This window comes from Bombina bombina, chromosome 6 (genome assembly GCF_027579735.1).
Source record: "Bombina bombina isolate aBomBom1 chromosome 6, aBomBom1.pri, whole genome shotgun sequence".
NCBI classification, from domain to species: Eukaryota; Metazoa; Chordata; class Amphibia; order Anura; family Bombinatoridae; genus Bombina; species Bombina bombina.
The window spans coordinates 11,741,179-11,768,664 of record NC_069504.1 but is presented as its reverse complement, the minus strand read 5'-3'; the positions used below and the strand labels follow the sequence as shown (position 1 = coordinate 11,768,664).

Here is a 27,486-nt window from a genome sequence, read left to right as displayed (position 1 = left end):
ACACATCCGGATGGAGAGACCACTCCCCTGGATGTAAAGTCTGACGGCTGAGATAATCCGCCTTCCAATTGTCTACACCTGGGATATGAACCACAGAAATTAGACAAGAGCTGGATTCTGCCCAAACAAGTATCCGAGATACTTCTTTCATAGCTTGGGGAGTGTGTGATGATTGACATATGCCACTGTTGTAATATTGTCTGTCTGAAAACAAATGAACAGTTCTCTCTTCAACAGCGGCCAAAACTGAAGAGCTCTGAGAATTGCACGGAGTTCTAAAATATTGATTGGTAATCTCGCCTCTTGAGATTTCCAAACCCCTTGTGCTGTCAGAGATCCCCAGACAGCTCCCCAACCTGAAAGACTTGCATCTGTTGTGATCACAGTCTAGGTTGGCAGAACAAAAGAGGCCCCTTGAACTAAACGCTGGTGATTTAACCACCATATCAGAGAGTGTCGAACATTGGGATTTAAGGATATTAATTGTGATATCTTTGTATAATCCCGGCACCATTGATTCAGCATACAAAGCTGAAGAGGTCTCATGTGAAAACGAGCAAAAGGAATCACGTCCGATGCTGCAGTCATGAGGCCTAAAACTTCCATGCACATAGCCACTGAAGGGAATGACTGAGAATGAAGGTGCCGTTGATCTGTGTGAGATTCTGCAGAACGTAAAAACTGAGCTAGTACCAAGATATCGTCCAAATAAGGAAACACCGCAATACCCTGTTCTCTGATTACAGAGAGAAGGGCACCCAGAACCTTTGAAAAGATTCTTGGAGCTGTCACTAGGCCAAATGGAAGAGCAACAAATTGGTAATGCTTGTCTAGAAAAGAGAATCTCAGGAACTTATAATGTTCTGGATGAATCGGAATATGAAGGTAAGCATCCTGAAAGTCTAGTCTATTGTAGACATATAATGTCCTTGCTGAACAAAAGGCAGAATAGTCCTTATAGTCACCATCTTGAAAGTTGGTACTCTTACATAACGATTCAAAATTTTCAGATCCAGAACTGGTCTGAATGAATTTTCTTTCTTTGGGACAATGAATAGATTTGAATAAAACTCCAGTCCTTGTTCCTGAAAAGGAACCGGCATGATTACCCCTGAAACCTCCAGGTCTGAAACACACTTCAGGAAAGCCTGAGCTTTTACTGGATTTACTGGGATGCGTGAGAGAAAAAATCTTCTCACAGGAGGTCTTACTCTGAATCCTATTCGGTACCCCTGAGATACAATGCTCTGAATCCATTGATTTTGGACAGAAAAACCTTAATCTGCCCCCTACCAGCTGAGCTGGAATGAGGGCCGCACCTTCATATGGACTTAGGGGCTGACTTTGGTTTCTTAAAAGGCTTGGATTTATTCCAATTTGAGGAAGGCTTCCAATTGGAAACCGTTTCCTTGGGGGGAGGATTAGGTTTTTGTTCCATATTTTGAGAAAAGGAACGAAAATGATTAGAAGCCTTAGATTTACCCTTAGTTTTTTTTTTATCCTGAGGCAAAAAAACTCCCTCCCCCCCCAGTAACAGTTGAAATAATAGAATCCAACTGAGAACCAAATAAATTATTACCTTGGAAAGAAAGAGATAATAATCTAGACTTAGATGTCATATCAGCATTCCAAGATTTAAGCCACAAAGCTCTTCTAGCTAAAATAGCTAAAGACATGGATCTAACATCAATTTTGATAATATCAAAAATTGCATCACAAATAATATGATTAGCATGTTGTAGTAAACGAACAATGCTATATAAGTCAGAATCCAATTCTTGCTGCGCTAAATTCTCCAACCGAAAAGTTGAAGCAGCTGCAACATCAGCCAAAGAAATTGAAGGCCTAAGAAGATGACCTGAATATAAAAAGGCTTTCCTCAGATAAGATTCAAGCTTCCTATCTAAAGGATCTTTAACCCCTTAATGACAACTGACGTACCAGGTACGTCATGCAAAAACTAGCAGTTAATGACAATGGACGTACCTGGTACGTCAGTTGTCTAACAGAGTGCTGGAAGCCATCACAAATGCTTCCAGCAGCTCTGAGGGTATTGCAGTGATGCCTCGATATGGAGGCATCCTGCAATACCACTTTACAAGCCTCCGATGCAAAGAGAGCCACTCTGTGGCCCTCTCTGCACCGGTAGCGATAGTGCCAGACTGCCAGTGTCCACTATCCGGGTGTGAAGGTGCGTGCGCGCGTGCACGATGCGCGTGCGCGCGTGCACGATGCGCGTGCGCGTGCACAAGGGGATGAGTGTGCACATGAACATGCATGTGCGTGTTCATGGTGCGCGTGTGCACGGTGCACGTGCGGACATTATCCACACTGACACCAATGAATGAGGGCAAAAAAGGGAGAAAAAGGAAAAAAAAAATGTTGAAATATAAAAGGATCTGGGAGGGGGAGGGGGTGGGGGTATTGGGGGGGGGGGGCTGCTACACTACAGAAATAGTTTTAAAGTTAAAAATAAAATAAAAATACTTTTTGGGGGGTTTTTGGGGCCAAACTGGGTATTGGCAGACAGCTGCCAGTACCCAAGATGGCGGTAATTAGGTAGGGGAGAGGGTTAGAGAGCTGGAGAGGGGATCAGGGAGGTTGGGGCTAAGGCAGGGGTCCATCACAGCTAAAATATTTTATTATTTTTATTTAAAAAAAAAAAAAAAAAAACTTCTTTATTTAGTACTGGCAGACTTTCTGCCAGTACTTAAGATGGCGGGAACAATTGTGGGGTGGGGGAGGGAAGAGAGCTGTTTGGGAGGGATCAGGGGGTGGGATGTGTCAGGTGGGAGGCTGATCTCTAAAATTAACCCTGCAAACTCCCTACAAGCTACCTAATTTAACCCCTTCACTGCTGGGCATAATTAACGTGTGGTGCGCAGCAGCATTTAGCGGCCTTCTAATTACCAAAAAGGAACGCCAAAGCCATATAAGTCTGCTATTTCTGAACAAAGGGGACCCCAGAGAAGCTTTTACAACAATTTCTGCCATAATAGCACAAGCTGTTTGTAAATAATTTCAGTGAGAAACCTAAAATTGTGAAAAATGTAAAGTTTTTTTTTTTATTTGCTCGCATTTGGCGGTGAAATGGTGGCATAAAATATACCAAAATTGGCCTAGATCAATACTTGGGGTTGTCTACTACACTACACTAAAGCTAAAATTAACCCTACAAGCTCCCTAATTAACCCCTACACTCCTGGGGATAAAACACGTGTGGTGCGCAGCGGCATTTAGCGGCCTTCTAATTACCAAAAAGCAACCCCAAAGCCATATAAGTCTGCTATTTCTGAAAAAAGGGGATCCCAGAGAAGCATTTACAACCATTTGTGGCATAATTGCAGAAGCTGTTTGTAAATAATTTCAGTGGGAAACCTAAAGTTTGTGACAAATATTGTGAAAAAGTGAACTTTTTTTTTTTTTTTGATCGCATTTGGCGGTGAAATGGTGGCATGAAATATACCAAAATGGGCCTAGATCAATACTTTGGGTTGTCTTCTAAAAAAAAATATATACATGTCAAGGGATATTCAGGTATTCCTGACAGATATCAGGGTTCCAATGTAACTAGCGCTAATTTTGAAAAAAAGTGGTTTGGAAATAGCAAAGTGCTACTTGTATTTATGGCCCCATAAATTGCAAAAAAAGCAAAGAACATGTAAACATTGGGTATTTCTAAACTCAGGACAAAATTTAGAAACTATTTAGCATGGGTGTTTTTTGGTGATTGTAGATGTGTAACAGATTTTGGGGGTCATAGTTAGAAAAAGTGTGTTTTTTTCAATTTTTTCCTCATATTTTATTATTTTTTTTATAGTAAATGATAAGATATGATGAAATTAATGGTATCTTTAGAAAGTCCATTTAATGACGAGAAAAACGGTATATAATATGTGTGGGTACAGTAAATGAGTAAGAGGAAAATTACAGCTAAACACAAACACTGCAGAAATGTAAAAATAGCCATTGTCATTAAGGGTAAGAAAATTGAAAAATGGTCCGGTCATTAAGGGGTTAAAGGAAGTACTATCTTCCATAGGAATAGTGGTACGTTTAGCAAGAGTAGAAATAGCCCCATCAACTTTGGGGATCTTTTCCCAAAACTCTATTGAAATTGCTGGTAAAGGATACAATTTTTTAAACCTTGCAGAAGGAATAAAAGGAGTACCCGGCTTATTCCATTCCCTAGAAATCATATCAGAAATAGCATCAGGAATAGGAAAAACATCTGGAGTAACCACATGAGGTTTAAAAACACAATTTAAACATTTACTGTTTTTAATATCAAGAGGACTAGCTTCCTCAATATCCAAAGTAATTAACACTTCTTTTAACAAAGAATAAATATACTCTATTTTAAATAAATAAGTACATTTGTCAGTGTCAATATCTGAGGAAGGATCTTCTGAATCAGATAGATCCTCATCAGAGGTGGATAATTCATTATGTTGTCGGTCATTTGAAATTTCATCAACTTTATGAGAAGTTTTAAAAGACCTCTTACGTTTATTAGAAGGTGGAAATGCAGACAAAGCCTTCTGAATAGAATCAGTAACAAATTCTTTAAAATTCATAGGTATATCATGTACATTAGACGTTGAAGGAACTGCAACCGACAATGTACTATTACTGATGGACACACTATCTGCATGTAAAAGTTTATCATGGCAACTAATACAAATGACATTAGGAGAAATAATCTCCACAATCTTACAACAAATGCACTTAGCTTTGGTAGAACCGATGTCAGGCAGCAAAGTTCCAACAGATACTTCTGAGGCAGGATCAGATTGGGACATCTTGCACCATGTAAGAGAAAAAACAACATATAAAGCAAAATGATCTATTTCCTTATATGACAGTTTCAGGAATGGGAAAAAATGCAAATAGCATAGCCCACTGACATAGAAAAAGGCAAGAGGCAAACGGCAATGGGGCAAATAAATAATGAAAATAGTTTGGCGCCAAGTATGATGCACAACGTAACTTAAAATTTTTTTGGCGCCAACCATGTCCGGAAATGACACACTCGCATCACTAACGACGCAACCCTGTGTGAAACCTCTGTGTCAATTACAACGCCGGAAATGACTAACTTGCGTCAACGGACGTGCCTTTCGCGCCAAAAATTTCTCGTGCCAAGAATGACGCAATAAAGTGTAGCATTTGGCACACACGCAAGCCAAAGTCAACCCGCAATTTGAAACAAAGTAGTCAATTGAAAAAAAAGACTAAACCCCAGGTAAGAAAAATATTTCTTAATATTAACTTTCCCCAAATATGAAACTGACAATCTGCAAAAGGAAATTCATGAACCTGACTCATGGCAAATATAAGTACAATACATATATTTAGAACTTTATATAAATGCATAAAGTGCCAAACCATAGCTGAGGTGTCTTAAGTAATAAAACACATACTTACCAAAAGACACCCATCCACATATAGCCAAACCAGTACTGAAACAGTTATCAGAAGAGGTAATGGTATATGAGAGTATATCGTCGATCTGAAAAGGGAGGTAGGAGATGAATCTCTACGACCGATAACAGAGAACCTATGAAATAGACTCCCGTTAGGAAAATCATCGTATTCAATAAGTGATACTCCCTTCACATCCCTCTGACATTAGCTGTACTCTGAGAGGAATCGGCTTCAAAATGCTGAGAAGCGCATATCAACATAGAAATCTTAGCACAAACTTACTTCACCACCTCCATAGGAGGCAAAGTTTGTAAAACTGAAGTGTGGGTGTGGTGAGGGGTGTATTTATAGGCATTTTGAGGTTTGGGAAACTTTGCCCCTTCTGGTAGGATTGCATATCTCATACGTCACTAGCTCATGGACTCTTGCCAATATGAAAGAAATGAATTTATTATCAATTACATGAAAAAAATAAGTATCGGTGAGGGATAAATATTGGGTTCCTATGTTGTGTCAGTAGAATAAGTCTGACCTAATAAAGGGTTAATAGATATAGTTGTTTGACAATATTGTGCAGTTACTGCAAAGGGAATTGCTATTGCCTACATAAAGTGAGTATATAATATTAGAAAAGCCTAGTGAATATATGAATCAACCTTTTATTAATCCGCTATTGCCATAGTACACCTGTAGGTGTATTATGTTATAGAAAGCTTCCAATGAAATTAGAAGCTGATACCAAAATAAACTTTTTAGTAATCCGGTGTTAGTCCTATACAGTTCTGACAGGGTTAATAATACTAGGAATGCCTGCAGCAAAATAATCACTGCTTAAATGGTAATTCCGGTTTGGTTTATATTGGCGTTTTATTTGTGGTTGTATAGTTAAACGTCAGCTATTCAAATCTCTATGTTCTCAGCGTGTCCTAGATATTGTTGTAATATTGCTGCACAGTGACAGAGTGTGTATCACTACTTGGTTAGTACACAACACACAATATGCGGAGCTAATAAATGAGTGAATAGATCTGTCTTTGTTACTCCAGTGATACTTCTGATATTGCTATAATATTGCTGCACAGTGACAGAGTGTGTATCACTAATGGTTAGTACACAACACTATACAAAAACACACAATATGCAGAGCTAATAAATGAGTGAATAGATCTGTCTTTGTTACTCCAGTGATACTTCTGATGTTGTTGTAATATTGCTGCACAGTGACAGAGTGTGTATCACTAATGGTTAGTACACAACACACAATATGTGGAGCTAATAAATGAGTGAATAGATCTGTCTTTGTTACTCCAGTGATACTTCTGATGTTGATGTAATATTGCTGCACAGTGACAGAGTGTGTATCACTAATGGTTAGAACACAACACTATACAAACCCACACAATATGCAGAGCTAATAAATGAGTGAATAGATCTGTCTTTGTTACTCCAGTGATACTTCTGATGTTGTTGTAATATTGCTGCACAGTGACAGAGTGTGTATCACTAATGGTTAGTACACAACACACAATATGTGGAGCTAATAAATGAGTGAATAGATCTGTCTTTGTTACTCCAGTGATACTTCTGATATTGCTATAATATTGCTGCACAGTAACAGAGTGTGTATCACTAATGGTTAGTACACAACACACAATATGTGGAGCTAATAAATGAGTGAATAGATCTGTCTTTGTTACTCCAGTGATACTTCTGATATTGCTATAATATTGCTGCACAGTGACAGAGTGTGTATCACTAATGGTTAGTACACAACACACAATATGCAGAGCTAATAAATGAGTGAATAGATCTGTCTTTGTTACTCCAGTGATACTTCTGATGTTGTTGTAATATTGCTGCACAGGGACAGAGTGTGTATCACTAATGGTTAGTACACAACACACAATATGTGGAGCTAATAAATGAGTGAATAGATCTGTCTTTGTTACTCCAGTGATACTTCTGATGTTGTTGTAATATTGCTGCACAGTGACAGAGTGTGTATCACTAATGGTTAGTACACAACACACAATATGTGGAGCTAATAAATGAGTGAATAGATCTGTCTTTGTTACTCCAGTGATACTTCTGATATTGCTATAATATTGCTGCACAGTGACAGAGTGTGTATCACTAATGGTTAGTACACAACACACAATATGCAGAGCTAATAAATGAGTGAATAGATCTGTCTTTGTTACTCCAGTGATACTTCTGATGTTGTTGTAATATTGCTGCACAGTGACAGAGTGTGTATCACTAATGGTTAGTACACAACACACAATATGCGGAGCTAATAAATGAGTGAATAGATCTGTCTTTGTTACTCCAGTGATACTTCTGATGTTGTTGTAATATTGCTGCACAGTGACAGAGTGTGTATCACTAATGGTTAGTACACAACACACAATATGCAGAGCTAATAAATGAGTGAATAGATCTGTCTTTGTTACTCCAGTGATACTTCTGATGTTGTTGTAATATTGCTGCACAGTGACAGAGTGTGTATCACTAATGGTTAGTACACAACACACAATATGCAGAGCTAATAAATGAGTGAATAGATCTGTCTTTGTTACTCCAGTGATACTTCTGATGATGTTGTAATATTGCTGCACAGTGACAGAGTGTGTATCACTAATGGTTAGTACACAACACACAATATGTGGAGCTAATAAATGAGTGAATAGATCTGTCTTTGTTACTCCAGTGATACTTCTGATGTTGTAATATTGCTGCACAGTGACAGAGTGTGTATCACTAATGGTTAGTACACAACACTATACAAACCCACACAATATGCAGAGCTAATAAATGAGTGAATAGATCTGTCTTTGTTACTCCAGTGATACTTCTGATATTGCTATAATATTGCTGCACAGTAACAGAGTGTGTATCACTAATGGTTACTAGTACACAACACTATACAAACCCACACAATATGCAGAGCTAATAAATGAGTGAATAGATCTGTCTTTGTTACTCCAGTGATACTTCTGATGTTGTTGTAATATTGCTGCACAGTGACAGAGTGTGTATCACTAATGGTTACTAGTACACAACACTATACAAACCCACACAATATGCAGAGCTAATAAATGAGTGAATAGATCTGTCTTTGTTACTCCAGTGATACTTCTGATGTTGTTGTAATATTGCTGCACAGTGACAGAGTGTGTATCACTAATGGTTAGTACACAACACTATACAAACCCACACAATATGCAGAGCTAATAAATGAGTGAATAGATCTGTCTTTGTTACTCCAGTGATACTTCTGATGTTGTTGTAATATTGCTGCACAGTGACAGAGTGTGTATCACTAATGGTTAGTACACAACACTATACAAACCCACACAATATGCAGAGCTAATAAATGAGTGAATAGATCTGTCTTTGTTACTCCAGTGATACTTCTGATGTTGTTGTAATATTGCTGCACAGTGACAGAGTGTGTATCACTAATGGTTAGTACACAACACTATACAAACCCACACAATATGCGGAGCTAATAAATGAGTGAATAGATCTGTCTTTGTTACTCCAGTGATACTTCTGATGTTGTTGTTGTGATGAGAGCAGGATGTGATGTCACTAGTTAGTGGGCGGGGCTTAGGTCCGGTGTCTGTGTCGCAGTTAGTTAGTACAATCAACCTGACTAGATGTGTATTGCTATGCTCTGCAATAAAATAGAGTTGTACCATCATTGCTGTGTCCTGCATATGTCCTGCATCTCATGACATGGTGTCAGAAGTTCTGGACTACGCTTCTGTTTCTGATGATGACGATGTCAAAGTTTACCCCACCTGAGCCTTTTGACTTTTCTCAGCCTGCAGCTTGGCCCACATGGCGTCAGCGGTTTCAGCGCTTCAGGATTGCATCCAAACTGAACAAGGAGAGTGGTGAAGTACAAGTTAATTCTCTTTTATATTCTATGGGGAAAGATGTAGAGCCAGTGTTCAATGCTTTTACTTTCCAAGAAGGGGAAGAAGTTAACTTTGATATAGTTATGGATAAACTCAGTGCCCACTTTGTGCCCAAAAGAAATGTGATTCATGAGAGAGCTTGTTTTCACAAACGTAATCAGCGTGTGGGAGAATCGGTGGAGTCATTTGTGCGCAGCCTGTATGAATTAGCTGAATTCTGTGAGTTTGGTGTTGCTAAAGAAGAGCAAATCAGAGACAGAATAGTTATTGGAATTGCAGATGCTGAAGTCTCCCTGAAGCTGCAGTTAGAGCCTGATTTAACGTTAGAAGGGGCTATTAGGATGGCCCGCCAGAGTGAACTGGTGAAAAAGCAAAGTGCTGATCTGAGGTCTGAGAGTATTGTGGATGAAGTGCAACAGTCTAGAAAAATTACTAGTGAAAGGCACAGTGTGAGCGGTAGATCTAAAGTACTGGAAAGGCCTAGAAGTGGATGGGCGCAACATGGCCGATGCACACGGTGCTACCGGGCTCATGATCAGAGTGCTATATGCCCGGCCAGAGATAAAAGATGCAGAAAATGTAACAGAATAGGCCATTTTGAAGTGGTGTGTAAAACTGAATACATTAAGGAGATGCAGGTGGACAGTGACCAGGAGGGTCAGGAAGTGTCTTTTGTGGGGTCTGTTGTGGAACGGACAAGCTCAGAGGAAGATTGGAAAGTTACTTTTACTGTAATGGGAGCCAAAGTTGATTTTAAGATTGACACAGGAGCAGATATCACTGTAATGTCTTTTGCTGAATTTATGAAACTGCCTCGACAGCCCCAGCTGGCGAAGGTTACTACAAATGTTCATAGTCCTGGTGGCCGCATTGATTGTGTGGGGAAATTTCTTGCCAGCTGTGAGTACAAACAAAGGAAGTTCACCGTGTGGGTGCATTTGATCCGAGGTCAGTGTGTTAACAGTTTATTGAGCAGAAAAGCAGCCTGTGACTTGGGCCTCGTGGCCAGAGTGAATGAGATCTCTGAAGATATGTTTGGCGAGTTGGGCCTACTGAGCTGCAAACCTGTCCGTATAGCACTTAAAAGTGACGCAGTCCCGTACAGTATTTCTACTCCTCGTAGAATTCCGTTCCCGCTCATGCCTCAAGTGGAGAAAGAGCTCATGCGCATGAAGTCTATGGGGGTTATTGAAGAGGTTGTTGAAGCAACTGATTGGTGTGCCCCCATTGTTCCAGTTGCAAAGAAAAACGGAAAGGTGCGCATCTGTGTGGACCTGAAAAGGTTGAATGAGGCAGTGAAGAGGGAGAGATTTGTGCTGCCGACATTGGAAGATATAGCCCCGAAGTTGGCTGGGGCGAAGTTCTTTTCCACATTAGACGCTTCTAGCGGCTTTTGGCAGATCCCCCTGGATCCAAAGTGCCGCAAACTGACTACCTTTATCACTCCGGTAGGTCGGTTCTGCTTCTGCAGACTTCCCTTTGGGATATCCTCCGCTCCTGAGATCTTTCAGAGGGAAATGAGTTCTCTCCTGAGTGGCCACGTGGGCACAGCAGTCGTCATGGACGACATTCTAGTGTATGGGTCTACAGTGGAAGAGCATGATCAGCGTTTGAGTTGTGTGCTGCAGGCTATCAAAGAGTCTGGGCTGAAGCTGAATAAAGAAAAATGTCATTTTAGGAAAACTGAATTATGCTACTTTGGGCATATCATCAACGGGGATGGCATCAAGCCGGACCCCGAGAAAATTCGGGCTATCGAACAGATGAAAAGCCCTTCTGATGTACATGAGCTGAGACAGATATTGGGCCTTGTAAATTACGTGGGCAAGTTTCTTCCAGATTTATCTACAGTTTTGCACCCTATCACAGAGTTGCTTAAGAAAGATGTTGCCTGGGTTTGGGGACCCTCACAAGAAAAAGCGTTCCTGCATGCTAAGTCCCTGCTGGGGTCTGCCCCAGTGCTGGGGTTCTACGACCCTTCAAAAAAGACTGTGGTTAGTGCTGATGCAAGCAGTTATGGGTTGGGGGCTGCACTTCTGCAGCTGAATGACAACAAACTACAGCCCATTGCCTACTGTTCCCGCACACTGACGGCTGCAGAGTCAAAATACGCTCAAATTGAGAAAGAGTGCCTGGCTGCAGTTTGGGCCTGTGAGCGCTTTCAGCGTTATCTAGTGGGTTTGGAGAAATTTAGTCTGGAAACTGACCACAAACCGCTAGTCCCTCTTATCAATTCTTATGACATCGACAATATACCCTTGAGATGCCAGAGACTTTTAATGAGACTACTCAGGTTCAATGTTCAGGCAGTGCATGTGCCGGGGAAGCAGCTGGTTGTGGCAGATACACTGTCCAGGCTCCCGCTGGCTGCTGCTGAAGAATCCTCCACAGAGTCGGATGTAAAAGTGTATGTTGATTCAGTTCTGGCCTCTAAGTCCATTTCTTCAAGGAAACTGGAAGAGATAAAGACAGAGACATATTTGGACACAGATCTGCAAGAAGTTATAAGGTACATAAGAGATGGCTGGCCCGAGAGCCGGGCAGCCTGGATGTCTTTAAATGCTTACCAGCCAGAGAGGTCGCAGCTCACAGAGCTGGAGGGGTTGGTGCTGTTCCAAGACCGTATTGTAATTCCTGTCAGCATGAGGAAGGAGATGTTGAACAGGATACACGATGGGCACTTAGGCATTACAAAGTGCAGAGAAAGAGCAGCTACAGCTGTGTGGTGGCCTGGGATCAGCTCCGACATTGCAAATCACGTGTCTAAATGTGCCTTTTGCCGGGAACGCCGGCCTACTCAGAGAAGGGAGCCCTTAATGTCTACTCCGCTGCCTGCGGGGCCGTGGCAGAAAATAGCTGCTGATTTGTGCGAACTGCACGGGAAAAAGTTTCTTGTTGTTATCGACTACTATTCCAGGTATTTGGAAATAGCACCCCTGAATGATATCACAAGTCAGGCTGTTATCATTCGCCTGAAGAGCTTGTTCGCCCGCTGGGGCATTCCAATGGAGCTGGTGAGTGATAATGGCATGCAGTTCGCTTCTACAGAGTTCAGTGCTTTCAGCAGGGAATATGATTTTGTACATTCCACGTCAAGTCCACATTATCCGCAGGCCAACGGAATGGCTGAAAGGGCAGTTCAAACAACAAAATTCATTCTAAAGCAATCTGAACCGTACCTAGCCCTCTTGTCATACAGGGCGACGCCCATTCAAGCCACCGGGTTTAGCCCGGCACAGCTGATGCTAGGACGCCAGATTCGCACCACTTTGCCCTCAGTGGGTGTCTTCAAGCCGCCTGGCCCTGTTCCTCGGGACGAAGTCCTTAGGAGGGATGAAGAGGCCAAAAAGGGTTATCGTTTCTTCTACGACAGGAGACATTCTGTCAGGCCTTTACAGGAACTGAAAGCGGGCCAAAGTGTCAGAATTAAACTGGATGATGAGAAGAAATGGAAGACGCCTGCTACGGTAGTGGGCCGCTCTCCAGAACCAAGGTCTTACACAGTCCTTACAGAGGGAGGGACGGTTACACGCCGTAACCGAAGACATCTTCAGCCTGTACCTGAGAGTCTGGAACCGGATACCTCAGTACCACCGCCGGTGGTATCCCCTGTTCTAAGGGAGGTGCCTTCCCCTCAGCAAGATCATAGCGGGGATATATATCTTTGCCTCCAGCAGACTCTTGTTCACCATCTTCTGTATCAGAGGACAGTTCATGCAAAGTTACATCAAGCGGAAGAGTGGTGAGGCTTCCGGCCCGATACAGGGACTGACTTTAGCTAGAACAGTGACCGGAAGTATGGGCAGAATAATCCCATGGTCACTGTGGACTAGGGTAGTCTACCCCGATGTCCAAGTCAGGATGTAATTTATTTGTTCATGTTTTCTAATCTATCTGTTTTTATAATGTTCTAAAACAAAATGTTGTTGTATACCCTGTTGGTGTACCTTGTTATTTAATATATGCGAATGTATGCTTTGCCTTTGAAAAAGGGGAAGATGTGATGAGAGCAGGATGTGATGTCACTAGCATGTGGGCGGGGCTTAGGTCCGGTGTCTGTGTCGCAGTTAGTTTAGTACAATCAACCTGTCTGGATGTGTATTGCTATGCTCTGTAATAAAATAGAGTTGTACCATCATTGCTGTGTCCTGCATATGTCCTGCATCTCATGACAGTTGTAATATTGCTGCACAGTGACAGAGTGTGTATCACTAATGGTTAGTACACAACACTATACAAACCCACACAATATGCAGAGCTAATAAATGAGTGAATAGATCTGTCTTTGTTACTCCAGTGATACTTCTGATATTGTTGTAATATTGCTGCACAGTGACAGAATGTGTATCACTAATGGTTAGTACACAACACACAATATGTGGAGCTAATAAATGACTGAATAGATCTGTCTTTGTTACTCCAGTGATACTTCTGATGTTGTTGTAATATTGCTGCACAGTGACAGAGTGTGTATCCCTAATGGTTAGTACACAACACACAATATGCGGAGCTAATAAATGACTGAATAGATCTGTCTTTGTTACTCCAGTGATACTTCTGATGTTGTTGTAATATTGCTGCACAGTGACAGAGTGTGTATCACTAATGGTTAGTACACAACACATAATATGCGGAGCTAATATATGAGTGAATAGATCTGTCTTTGTTACTCCAGTGATACTTCTGATGTTGTTGTAATATTGCTGCACAGTGACAGAGTGTGTATCACTAATGGTTAGTACACAACACTATACAAACCCACACAATATGCAGAGCTAATAAATGAGTGAATAGATATGTCTTTGTTACTCCAGTGATACTTCTGATGTTGTTGTAATATTGCTGCGCAGTGACAGAGTGTGTATCACTAATGGTTAGTACACAACACACAATATGTGGAGCTAATAAATGAGTGAATAGATCTATCTTTGTTACTCCAGTGATACTTCTGATGTTGTTGTAATATTGCTGCACAGGGACAGAGTGTGTATCGCTAATGGTTAGTACACAACACACAATATGTGGAGCTAATAAATGAGTGAATAGATCTGTCTTTGTTACTCCAGTGATACTTCTGATGTTGATGTAATATTGCTGCACAGTGACAGAGTGTGTATCACTAATGGTTAGTACACAACACTATACAAACCCACACAATATGCAGAGCTAATAAATGAGTGAATAGATCTGTCTTTGTTACTCCAGTGATACTTCTGATATTGTTATAATATTGCTGCACAGTGACAGAGTGTGTATCACTAATGGTTAGTACACAACACACAATATGTGGAGCTAATAAATGAGTGAATAGATCTGTGCTTGTTACTCCAGTGATACTTCTGATGTTGTTGTAATATTGCTGCACAGTGACAGAGTGTGTATCACTAATGGTTAGTACACAACACACAATATGCAGAGCTAATAAATGAGTGAATAGATCTATCTTTGTTACTCCAGTGATACTTCTGATGTTGTTGTAATATTGCTGCACAGTGACAGAGTGTGTATCACTAATGGTTAGTACACAACACTATACAAACCCACACAATATGCAGAGCTAATAAATGAGTGAATAGATATGTCTTTGTTACTCCAGTGATACTTCTGATGTAGTTGTAATATTGCTGCACAGTGACAGAGTGTGTATCACTAATGGTTAGTACACAACACTATACAAACCCACACAATATGCAGAGCTAATAAATGAGTGAATAGATCTGTCTTTGTTACTCCAGTGATACTTCTGATATTGTTGTAATATTGCTGCACAGTGACAGAGTGTGTATCACTAATGGTTAGTACACAACACACAATATGTGGAGCTAATAAATGAGTGAATAGATCTGTCTTTGTTACTCCAGTGATACTTCTGATGTTGTTGTAATATTGCTGCACAGTGACAGAGTGTGTATCACTAATGGTTAGTACACAACACACAATATGCAGAGCTAATAAATGAGTGAATAGATCTGTCTTTGTTACTCCAGTGATACTTCTGATGTTGTTGTAATATTGCTGCACAGTGACAGAATGTGTATCACTAATGGTTAGTACACAAAACACAATATGTGGAGCTAGTAAATGAGTGAATAGATCTGTCTTTGTTACTCCAGTGATACTTCTGATGTTGTTGTAATATTGCTGCACAGTGACAGAGTGTGTATCACTAATGGTTAGTACACAACACACAATATGCAGAGCTAATAAATGAGTGAATAGATCTGTCTTTGTTACTCCAGTGATACTTCTGATGTTGTTGTAATATTGCTGCACAGTGACAGAGTGTGTATCACTAATGGTTAGTACACAAAACACAATATGTGGAGCTAATAAATGAGTGAATAGATCTGTCTTTGTTACTCCAGTGATACTTCTGATGTTGTTGTAATATTGCTGCACAGTGACAGAGATCAAGTGTGACGTTGCCACACTGCAAAGAACGGATTCAGCCTAGGCAAGTAAGTGAAGCAGAGATTCTCAAGACACGTGGTCCTATCCATCACACTAAGATCCCTCCACAGATGTCAGGAGCTGTCCTCCGCAGAGATAGGGATGTCAAGCTGAATAGGGCCAAATATGAGGGCGTGAACATTAAATTCAGCTCAGGTCCTCATCAGACCACAGTCTGGGATATTAGTAGGGACAATAAAAGACACTTTGGCTCTTTCAGTTTCCTATGCTGCTGAAAAACCGGTATAGGATGAGTACTTAACAAGGACACCTGCAGCAAAATCATATCCCACTAGAGACTGATTGCGCTGACGGCAGCTGAGCCTGATATTTGGGTTACTGCTATTAACGATGTGGGCTAAGTACACGATTTTCCCCTTTTTCTTTTTTTTTTGCTCAGACACAAAGCTTAAGAAAACATTGCATAATTTCAGATATTGTTGTGGAACTCTCTGTGCTTACAATTACACATTCACATAGAATTTCTATTGAAGCCTGCATAATCTGAAGTTCATACCCCTTTGTTTTGTGAGATATATTATGCGGGTAAATTACTAAACCGTGAGTTTCACACTAATATGATCTAAATATATTAAGCATTTCTGTCAGACTATCCGGTAGTTACTTGCTATTACTGTCTCCTAGAGTTAATCATTAACAAAGCTAGTTATACCATAAGTTTGTCATTAGTACTGCATTTGCTTAATTCATTGTTGTTACAGAGTAAAATGTATTGTTTATTTCAATGACCGTTAAGACGAGCGTTAATAGTTGCTTTTCACTATTTAAAATGGGTCTCTAACTGCTTTATAAGGAGAGGTCCAAAGTTTACTTAAAAGGATAGTAAGCCCGACATTTTTCTTTCATGATTCAGATAGAGCAACAATTTTAAGCATCTTTCTAATTATACATTTTCTTCGTTCTCTTGCTATCTTTATTTGAAAAAGCAGGAATATTAAAGTGATGGTAAATTTCAGACAATAAGAATGTTGCAATAAAACATATTAGTTTGCAAGTAAAACCACATAATAATTATTTTTTTAAAGTGTATATATATATTATAATAAAAGGTTTATAATCCTAATTGGTATGGTCTGTTCCTCTGCCCCCCTTCATTTCCTCTTTTGGCTGTGATGTATAGAGCAGTCACATCCACCCTCTACATAGGCTTTCTATGGGCTATAAAGGGGCTGGACTTGAAGATTGTCAACTGACACACATGTTGATTGGATGTTCACTGGATTTGTCATAAAAAAAAAAGAGTTAATCCATGGGGGCCGGCATAAGATTGTAATAGAAGCATTACTATATGCACTAATTTAACCCTTTCACAGATGGATTAAAAAAAAAGGTACACATATACTTTTTTAATGGCAAAGATTACATTTATTGCATTTGATTATATAAAGTTTACTATCACTTTAAATGTGTTACATTATATTCCTTGCTAAATATGGGTTGGTCACTCGTGAAAGATTTATTGCCGGCGGTGGCCGAGACAGCACGATGCACTTCGCCTTGGTCAAATATGTTAGGCATCCTATTGCTCTAGCTTGATGGGACTCTGGCTTAGTATTTTAAGATAGATGCCACTGATATCTTACACTAATAGACCCTCTATCACCCTTAATATCAGCCACGATAACTAATTGTACTTTCTTCTACTTAATATCTAGCCCGTTGATCTTATGGAAAGATTTCCTTTTTGTCCTCCAATTTTACCTTTACCAGAAATGTTACTGCTAAAAGCCTTTACAATAGTCCCCACCACTGCCTAATGGTTCTTATAATATAGTTTAGCTATAGTAGGTCACTGGTTTGAGGGTATGCTCCCCACTTCAATAATGGTTTACTTATGTTTTAATTTATATTAGAACTCCGGGATGTAACATATGGTCCTATTCTTCTGGGTGTTTCTATGGTTTAGCATATTGGTTCCACTAGAACTCCTTTAGACTCCCACCCCCCTTTATATACTCCCCATATATTATAGTTGCGCAATATGATCTACTATACATTTGTTAGTTTGTCATAAGCTAAGATGTCTGTTTGTTTTTATTCTTGAGTTATTTACCTATTGAGCTATAAACAGACCCAAACGTGGTCTACTATTTCCTACCTTCTAACAATCATTTTTACAGGCGGTCAAGGGTCCAAGAGTGACCGAACATAATACAAAGTGAAGGTTTCTTTAAAAGAAAAATCCTGAGGTTCTGCACAATAGTCCATGTTATGATAAAGCAAGCGCTCGTGTGTAACTATATTTATACAACGTGTACTGCATTGTAATGTTTCTATACTCTGTATGTTTAAGAACCTCAATAACAATATATAAAACAAGTGCACGAGCACTCTAGCCTGAATGCACACTATAATATAAACTATATAGGGCATCCCCACATTATCTGTGTAGTGCTATTGCCACCCGTTGTTTGTACATAAAAGTAAGAAGCCTTTTTTACCATAGAAGACCTACGGATACACTGTTTCCAATGCAGCTAAGGATTCTGGGTAAGACATACAAATGAGGTTCACAATGACTCACTTTTTACTTCAGTCAGCTTATACGCAGATGCCCTGTAAGCCATAGCATTGCTGAATACACAGGTTTTAAGCTTAGCCAGGGTTAGTACAGTGATTCAGAACCATCCCAGGACAGCTGTTTCAGGGTTTATAACACTCATCAGCTGGGAGTAGGTTGAGTCACTGCGGGTGAAGTTGAATTCCTTGTGAAAAACAACAGCTTCTAAAATTATGGTTAGGAGAAAAGGGAGTTAAAAATCCTCCACTAAGCACAAAATGTAGAGAGAAACTCATTGAGCAGCCCATTAACAAATCTAGACCAGTCAGAGGACTTGTTTTTCCCATAGGAGACCTCTGGATACACTTTTTCCAATACTCAAGTAAAAAAGTAAATCATTGTGAACCTCATTTGCATATCTTACCCAGAATCCTTTGCACCATTGGAAATAGTGTATCCAGAGGTCTTCTGTGGGAAAACAATCCTTCTTACGTGTCTAGATTTGTTACTGGGGTACACAAGGAGTTCTTCTCTCTCTCTTTCTTTCTCTCATATTTGTTCTGTTTCCCAGGAGTAATGTATCGTGGACTCTCACCACCTGTATGAAAGAAAATATAATTTATGTTTACCTGATAAATTAATTTCTTTTTTGGTGGTGAGAGGCCATGACACCCCATCCATTTAGTATTGTATTTTTTTCTGGTGGAAGTTTAAAGGGACAGTCTACACCAGAATTTTTATTATTTTAAAAGATAGATAATCCCTTTATTACCCATTCCCCAGTTTTGTATAACCAACACAGTTATAATAATATACTTTTAACATCTGTGATTATCTTGTATCTACGCCTCTGCAAACTGCCCCTTTATTTCAGTTCTTTTGGCAGACTTGCAGTCTAGCCAATCAGTGCCTGCTCCCAGATAACTTCACGAGCACAGTGTTATCTATATGAAATACGTGAACTAACACCCTCTAGTGGTGAAAAACTGTTAAAATGCAATCTGAAAAGAGGTGGCCTTCAAGGTCTAAGAAATTAAAATATGAACCTCCTAGGTTAAGCTTTCAACTAAGAATACCAAGAGAACAAAGCAAGATTGGTGATAAAAGTAAATTGGAAAATTGTTTAAAATTACATGCCCTATCTGAATCATGAAAGTTTATTTTGGCCTAGACTGTCCCTTTAAGTATGCATCTCTTTTTTCCTTGCTTCTTTTTTAATTGTATTTAATCCTAGCTTTCTGTCTATATGTCAGACTTGTTTCCACTAAGGTGGGAGGATTTTAAGGGCTCTTGGAGTTTTGGGAATCTTTGACTCCTCCTAGTGGCCAGGAGTGTAATTCCCAGGAGTAATGGATCATGGACTCTCACCGCTATGAAAGAAATTAATTGATCAGGTAAGCATAAATTATATTTTTAATTTGTGACTTTGTCTCACAGTGTCAGTGAGAGTGGATTCCTTGGGCTGTGTATGCAGTTCTCTCTCAGCTCTCACAATATCCACTAAGGGGCCTATCTATCAAGCTCCGAATGGAGCTTGAGGGCCCGTGTTTCTGGCGAGTCTTCAGCAGTTATGAAGCAGCGGTCCGCTGCTCTGAGGAGGCGGACAGAGATCGCCGGAATTCAAACAGATCGAGTACGATCGGGTTGATTGACACCCCCTGCTTGCGGCCACAAGAGCTGCTGGTGCAATGCTGAATATGCAGAGTGTATTTCTCTCCGCATTTAGCGATGTCTATTGGACCTGATCCGCACTGTCGGATCAGGTCCAACAGACATTTGATACATAGGCCTTTAAGCCTTTTACCCCTGCAGTTCTCACTGATATATTTCACCTTTACTGTGTTGGAGAGGTTGTAGTCACAATACACTAAATAAATTGATATTATGGACATAAAACTAGAAGCTAAAGTTCTAAAGCTGCTGCAAATAGATAGTTTTTATCAGTACAGGCTGCTCCAATGTTAATCCCTCAATCCTGCATCTCAGAGTGCCTCATTGATGTCTGTGGGACTTGCAGGGTCAGGTCTTTACTTAAAGGATACAGTTAGAACTGCAAGAGTATTAGTTAATAATCATTTATCATCATACTGTAAATAGAGAAGCCCCTCCCCTTTATTAAGCACCACCCACCACAAATATTACAGCATAAATACCAGAGCTGCAATTAGAGGCATCAGTGTCTGGTTGCTGAGCTCACAGTTCTGTAACAAGGTGAGTTATCATAAGGCAGCTAGAGGCATCAGTGACTGATGATTTACTGGTTTATGCCAGGGGGTCACAGACTGAGATTAGGGGTGATGGGTAAACACAAAGGAGGGGCACAACTTTATAATGGTGCAGAGCCTAGAACTAGAGGTGCTGGGTGGGGGAAAGATCTTTATCTGGGAAGAAAGGGTTAAAGCCTTATACTGGGGGTAACAGCCTTATACTGGGGGTAACAGCCTTATACTGAGTGTCACAGTCTTATACTGGGGGTCACAGCCTTATACTGAATGTTGCAGCCTTATACTGAGTGTCACAGCCTTATACTGGGGGTCACAGCCTTATACTGGGGGACAAAGCCTTATACTGAGTGTCACAGCCTTATACTGGGGGTCACAGCCTTATACTGGGGGACAAAGCCTTATACTGAGTGTTGCAGCCTTATACTGAGTGTCACAGCCTTATACTGGGTTTTACAGCCTTATACTGGGGGTCACAGCCTTATTCTGAGTGTCACAGCCTTACACTGGGTTTCACAGCCTTATACTGGGGGTCACAGCCTTATACTGAGTGTCACAGCCTTATACTGGGGGTCACAGCCTTATACTGAGTGTCACAGACATTATACTGGGGGTCACAGCCTTATACTGGGGGTCACAGCCTTATACTGAGTGTCACAGCCATTATACTGGGGGTCACAGCCTTATACTGAGTGTCACAGCCATTATACTGTGGGTCACAGCCTTATACTGGGGGTCACAGCCTTATACTGAGTGTCACAGCCTTATACTGGGGATCACAGCCTTATACTGGGGGTCACAGCCTTATACTGAGTGTCACAGCCTTATACTGAGTGTCACAGCCTTATAATGAGTGTCACAGCCTTATACTGGGGATCACAGCCTTATACTGAGTGTCACAGCCATTATAATGGGGGTCACATCCTTATACTGAGTGTCACAGCCATTATATTGGGGGTCACAGCCTTATACTGGGGGTCACAGCCATTATACTGGGGGTCACAGCCATTATACTGAGTGTCACAGCCTTATACTGGGGGTCACAGCCTTATACTGGGGGTCACAGCCATTATACTGGGGGTCACAGCCTTATACTGAGTATCACAGCCTTATACTGAGTGTCTCCTAACTTCTGCCCACCTTATATTGCATGTTACAGCCTTGTACAGGGATTAGAGCCTTGTACTAGAGGTTGCAATCTTGTACTACAGCCTTATACTGAGGGTCACAACCTTCTATGGGGGTCACAGCCTTTTACTGGCATCACAGTCTTTTACTGGTAGTCACAGCCTTATACGGGAGGGTTCAAGGCCTTGTACTGTCACACCTTCCTGTACACACGTGTCATGTTCTGTGAACTCTTGTTTATTAACTGATCATTTCTCCATTACTATTTTCCATTTTTCAGTGTCACTTCCAGCTCTGATAATGAGACTGTGGTTCTGTCTAAGTTTATTCATCGTCCTGTGCCTGGAGCATTTTCCAGGAACCCTGGCAGATGAAAGGTAACTGCCCCCTGACTCCCCCACTGACTCGTTACTTCTGCCCACTGACAGGTAACTGTCCGCTGACCCACCACACTGTCTCCTTACTTCTACCCACTGACAGGTAATTGCTCACTGACCTCCCCACTGTCTCCTTACTTCTACCCACTGACAGGTTATTGCTCACTGACCTCCCCACTGTCTCCTTACTTCTGCCCACTGACAGGTAACTGTCCGCTGACCCACCACACTGTCTCCTTACTTCTACCCACTGACAGGTAATTGCTCACTGACCTCCCCACTGTCTCCTTACTTCTACCCACTGACAGGTTATTGCTCACTGACCTCCCCACTGTCTCCTTACTTCTACCCACTGACAGGTTATTGCTCACTGACCTCCCCACTGTCTCCTTACTTCTACCCACTGACAGGTAACTGTCTACTGACCAACCCCACTGACTTCTTACTGTCTTCTTATTCTGCCCACTGACTGCTAATTACCCCCTGAACCCTCACTGTCCCCTTACTTCTGCCCACTAACAGGTAACGGCCCCCTAACCCACCCACTGTCTCCTTACTTCTGACCACTAACAGGTAACTGCCCCCTGACCCACCCCACTGTCTCCTTACTTCTGCTCTCTGACAGGTAACTGCCCCCTGACCCCCCCACTGTCTCCTTACTTCTGCCCCCTGACCCCCACTATCACCTTACTTCTGCCCTCTGACAGGTAACTGCCCACAGACCCACCCACTGTCTCCTTACTTCTGCTCACTGACAGGTAACTGCCCCCTGACCCACCCATTGTCTGTGTCAGTATCAGCCTCTAGTGTATATATAGTGTATATAATAATAAAAATACACAAGTAAGTCTCACAGGACTCCAATATTATCTCATTTTGTAACACTCATATGTTACTAGTGTATATATTTGTATTACAGTATTATCTCATATTGTAACACTCAGATGTTACTGATGTATATATTAGTATTACAGTATTATCACATGTTGTAACAATCAGATGTTAGTAGTGTATATATTAGTATTACAGTATTATCTCATATAGTAATAATCAGCTGTTACTAGTGTATATATTAGTATTACAGTGTTATCTCACATTGTAACAATCAGATGTTACTAGTGTATATATTAGTATTACAGTATTATCTCATATAGTAACAATCACATGTTACTAGTGTATATATTAGTATTACAGTATTATATCATATTGTAACAATCAGATGTTAGTAGTGTATATATTAGTATTACAGTGTTATCTCATAGTGTAACAATCAGATATTACTAGTGTATATATTAGTATTACAGTATTATCTCATATTGTAACAATCAGATGTTAGTAGTGTATATATTAGTATTACAGTGTTATCTCATAGTGTAACAATCAGATATTACTAGTGTATATATTAGTATTACAGTATCTCATATTTTAACAATCAGACGTTACTAGTGTATTACTATACACTATATTAGTATTAGTATAATAACACTAATATTCATCTACCGGTGGAGAATAATAATAAAAATACACAAGTAAGTCTCACAGGACTCCACTTCTTGGACTTATGTGATTTTAACACTCTACTCTTATTACAAGCTACAACTTTGAGAATAAAAAGTGAATCAAACACTATCCCTCACGTCACCTCTTCCTCACATCCTAAATCATATTTTTATCCTGTTCACAGCAGGAGTGATCCTATAGAGATGTTCCAAAACCTAATTGAACTTGAGTTAATAGCACTTCACTCCTCTTTAGAAAAAGAGGATACGTCACATAAATATAAGAATAATTTTACAAGTAATGAAAAACAGGCATTACAGCAATTAATAGATAACCAGGCTATAGTAATCACCTCAGCTGACAAAGGGGGAGCTACAGTTGGCCTCAATACAACTGAATATAGAAGAGAGGCATTAGTACAACTAAATGATGCAAAAACATACTCTAAACTCACATACAACCACATAAAGATAAGGTGAATAGAAAAGCGCCACAGGCGGTAACGCTTGTGCTTTATACGTGAAACCTCCTAGCTGGCCTCAAATGGAATGTCAATAGTTATGAATGGGTATAAAGCGCCTAACGGCTGGGTTAAAATGGGCCTAGTATACTAACAAGACCACAGAGTAAAGAAGTCTTAAATATGCGTTGTAATATAAAATCACATAAAATCACCCAATATAAAATTATAAGTTTATTACAGCTAATAATAACATAAGGAATGTAAAACCAAACAAATAAAAGATCCGGGTCTGATGAATCTCCTAAAAAATCTTAAAAATACCAAAGAGGCTGTCCAATGGGTAAATTCCTGAATATACTTTGTGACTTATTCCTTATGTTATTATTAGCTGTAATAAACTTATAATTTTATATTGGGTGATTTTATGTGATTTTATATTACAACGCATATTTAAGACTTCTTTACTCTGTGGTCTTGTTAGTATACTAGGCCCATTTTAACCCAGCCGTTAGGCGCTTTATACACATTCATAACTATTCACATACAACCACACACATAAATATAAAAAGGAGTTACACACCATCATAGATACAGCAATCAAAGAAGGGTTCCTCACTAAAGAACTAGCAGACTTCTGCCTAGTAGATTGTCCCACCATCCCCACCTTCCGCAAAGTGCCTAAGATCCATAAGAAGATCCATAGTAAAGTCTTTGCCAGGATACATACAAAATAGTACACATCTGATCCAGCATGTCAGTAGTGTTGAATGGCAATGCAACTATACATGGCTTACCATTGACGTGTCGTCCTTATACTCAAGCATACCACATGAGGAAGTACTACATGCCCTCAAATTTATTTTAAAACAACACCAGTTTCCCAGATAATTTTTTTAACTTCTTGGAACAACTAACATGTTTTCTCCTTACCCACAACTACTTTGTCTTTGAGGGCCACTATTACCTCCAAAAATGTGGTACGGCGATGGGGGCCAAATTTGCCCCCTCATACTCCAACTTATACATGGAATACTTTAAAACCCAGTTTGTATTTGGAGGAGGTCTAGCCCTCGAGGTCAAAGTAGTGATATATGGAAGATTTATAGATGACCTCATTCTCATCTATAAACACAACCTAGAATTGTCTATTGAAGAGATCATTGGTTATTTCAATAATAATAATTTACGTCTAATATTCACGTCTAAGTCATGCAATACATTTAATAGAGTTCCTTGACTTGACACTCTATCATGATCCAGATGGTAAAATTATAATGAGTATTTATAGAAAACCACTTTCTAGGAATGCTATTCTAAGGGCAGACACTTATCATGCCCCACACATGGGTAAAGGTATCCCTAAAGGTCAATATTTGCGAAGTAGAGCATGTAGCGGAGGAGACCATGTAACAGAGTAGAGCATGTAGCGGAGTAGAGCATGTAGAGGAGTAGAGCATGTAACGGAGTAGAACATGTAACACAGTAGCGCATGTAGCACAGTAGAGCATGTAGCACAGTAGAGCATGTAACACAGTAAAGCATGTAACGGAGTAGCGCATGTAATGGAGTAGCGCATGTAACGAAGTAGCAAATGTAACACAGTAGCACATGTAACACAGTAGAGCATGTAACACAGTAGAGCATGTAACACAGTAGTGCATGTAACACAGTAGTGCATGTAACACAGTAGCACATGTAACAGAGTAGAGCATGTAACACAGTAGAGAATGTAACACAGTAGCGCATGTAACACAGTAGAACATGTAACTTTAGACTATTTTGACTCTAACATCATGACATTACAGCTGCACATAATAATTAGTAGAACTCTGCTGAACGGGGCTAATTGGGTGAAGTTTAAATGAGCCTCTTCTGTCTTATGGAGACTCAGCAGCTGTTGTAGAACTTTACACTGAGCATAAATCTTCTACTTCTGTGTTTCACAGAAATGTTCCAGAGAGTGAAGAAAAAACTGAGCAGTTCCTGAGGGATTTGTCTGAGATCAGCCGCCTACAAAGACGTCCACCGGGGTTCAGCCCTTTCCGAGGAAAATTCCATAGCCAGTCCCTGCGGGATTTGTCTGAGATCAGCCGCCTACAAAGACGTCCACCGGGGTTCAGCCCTTTCCGAGGAAAATTCCATAGTCAGTCCCTGCGGGATTTGTCTGAGATCAGCCGCCTACAAAGACGTCCACCGGGGTTCAGCCCTTTCCGAGGAAAATTCCATAGCCAGTCCCTGCGGGATTTGTCTGAGATCAGCCGCCTACAAAGACGTCCACCGGGGTTCAGCCCTTTCCGAGGAAAATTCCATAGTCAGTCCCTGCGGGATTTGTCTGAGATCAGCCGCCTACAAAGACGTCCACCGGGGTTCAGCCCTTTCCGAGGAAAATTCCATAGTCAGTCCCTGCGGGATTTGTCTGAAATCAGCCGCCTACAAAGACGTCCACCGGGGTTCAGCCCTTTCCGAGGAAAATTCCATAGTCAGTCCCTGAGGGATTTGTCTGAGATCAGCCGCCTACAAAGACGTCCACCGGGGTTCAGCCCTTTCCGAGGAAAATTCCATAGTCAGTCCCTGCGGGATTTGTCTGAGATCAGCCGCCTACAAAGACGTCCACCGGGGTTCAGCCCTTTCCGAGGAAAATTCCATAGTCAGTCCCTGCGGGATTTGTCTAAGATCAGCCGCCTACAAAGACGTCCACCGGGGTTCAGCCCTTTCCGAGGAAAATTCCATAGCCAGTCCCTGCGGGATTTGTCTGAGATCAGCCGCCTACAAAGACTTCCACCGGGGTTCACCCCTTTCCGAGGAAAATTCCATAGCCAGTCCTTGCGCGACATGTATGAAGTCAAGGCATTCAAAAGTGCACACGGTCGCCCACGGGTCTGCCCTCCGGGTGAGCAGTGTCCGATATGGGTTGGGAAGTAGCGTCCCCTGGTATAAATAAGCATTGTTATGTCACATGGTGTCACCTCTGTAATACCAGCTCTGACTGACATGGTTTATTAAACAGCAGATTTGTGCTCTCATATTTGTTATTGTGGTTTGTTGCACTTACTGTTTATACCCACCATATTGTCACATTTCCTGTCCCCAAACCCAGCATTGACAACATCTTACCTGGCCCTGGCTGCAATTTAAGCAGCAGGAAATATAAATAGTGACCACTACAGCTTCCAATGCCCCTGTAATTACGTACAATGTGCCCTACACGCTCCTGGAACTGGTTAGTAAACCCTGACAATACATTGCACTATGCAAGAAAAAAGACCATAACCTTTCCCTATTGTACTGACCTTACACATCTGACCATGAAATGGACAAGATCAGAAATAATCCACAGGCTACACAGGGAGGTACTAACATTAGTGCAGCAGATGGCACTAGGGACCAAGTGGCAGTGAGGACCAAAAGAGTCAGTCTATACATAGGTGTGTACCTGTGTTGTCTTATCAGTGTATAGCTACTCAATCATTAT

General features: G+C 40.8%; 1 protein-coding gene across 1 annotated transcript; it reads left to right on the top strand.

Annotated features, from left to right (window-relative positions):
- Nucleotides 1-21,974: 21,974 nt before the first annotated feature.
- LOC128662566 (kininogen-1b-like) lies at nucleotides 21,975-26,936 on the top strand. The gene is made up of 2 exons (XM_053716371.1): nucleotides 21,975-22,051; nucleotides 25,961-26,936. The coding sequence occupies exons 1-2, from the start codon at nucleotides 21,975-21,977 to the stop codon at nucleotides 26,934-26,936; spliced, it is 1,053 nt and encodes a 350-aa protein (XP_053572346.1).
- The last annotated feature ends 550 nt before the right edge of the window (nucleotides 26,937-27,486 follow it).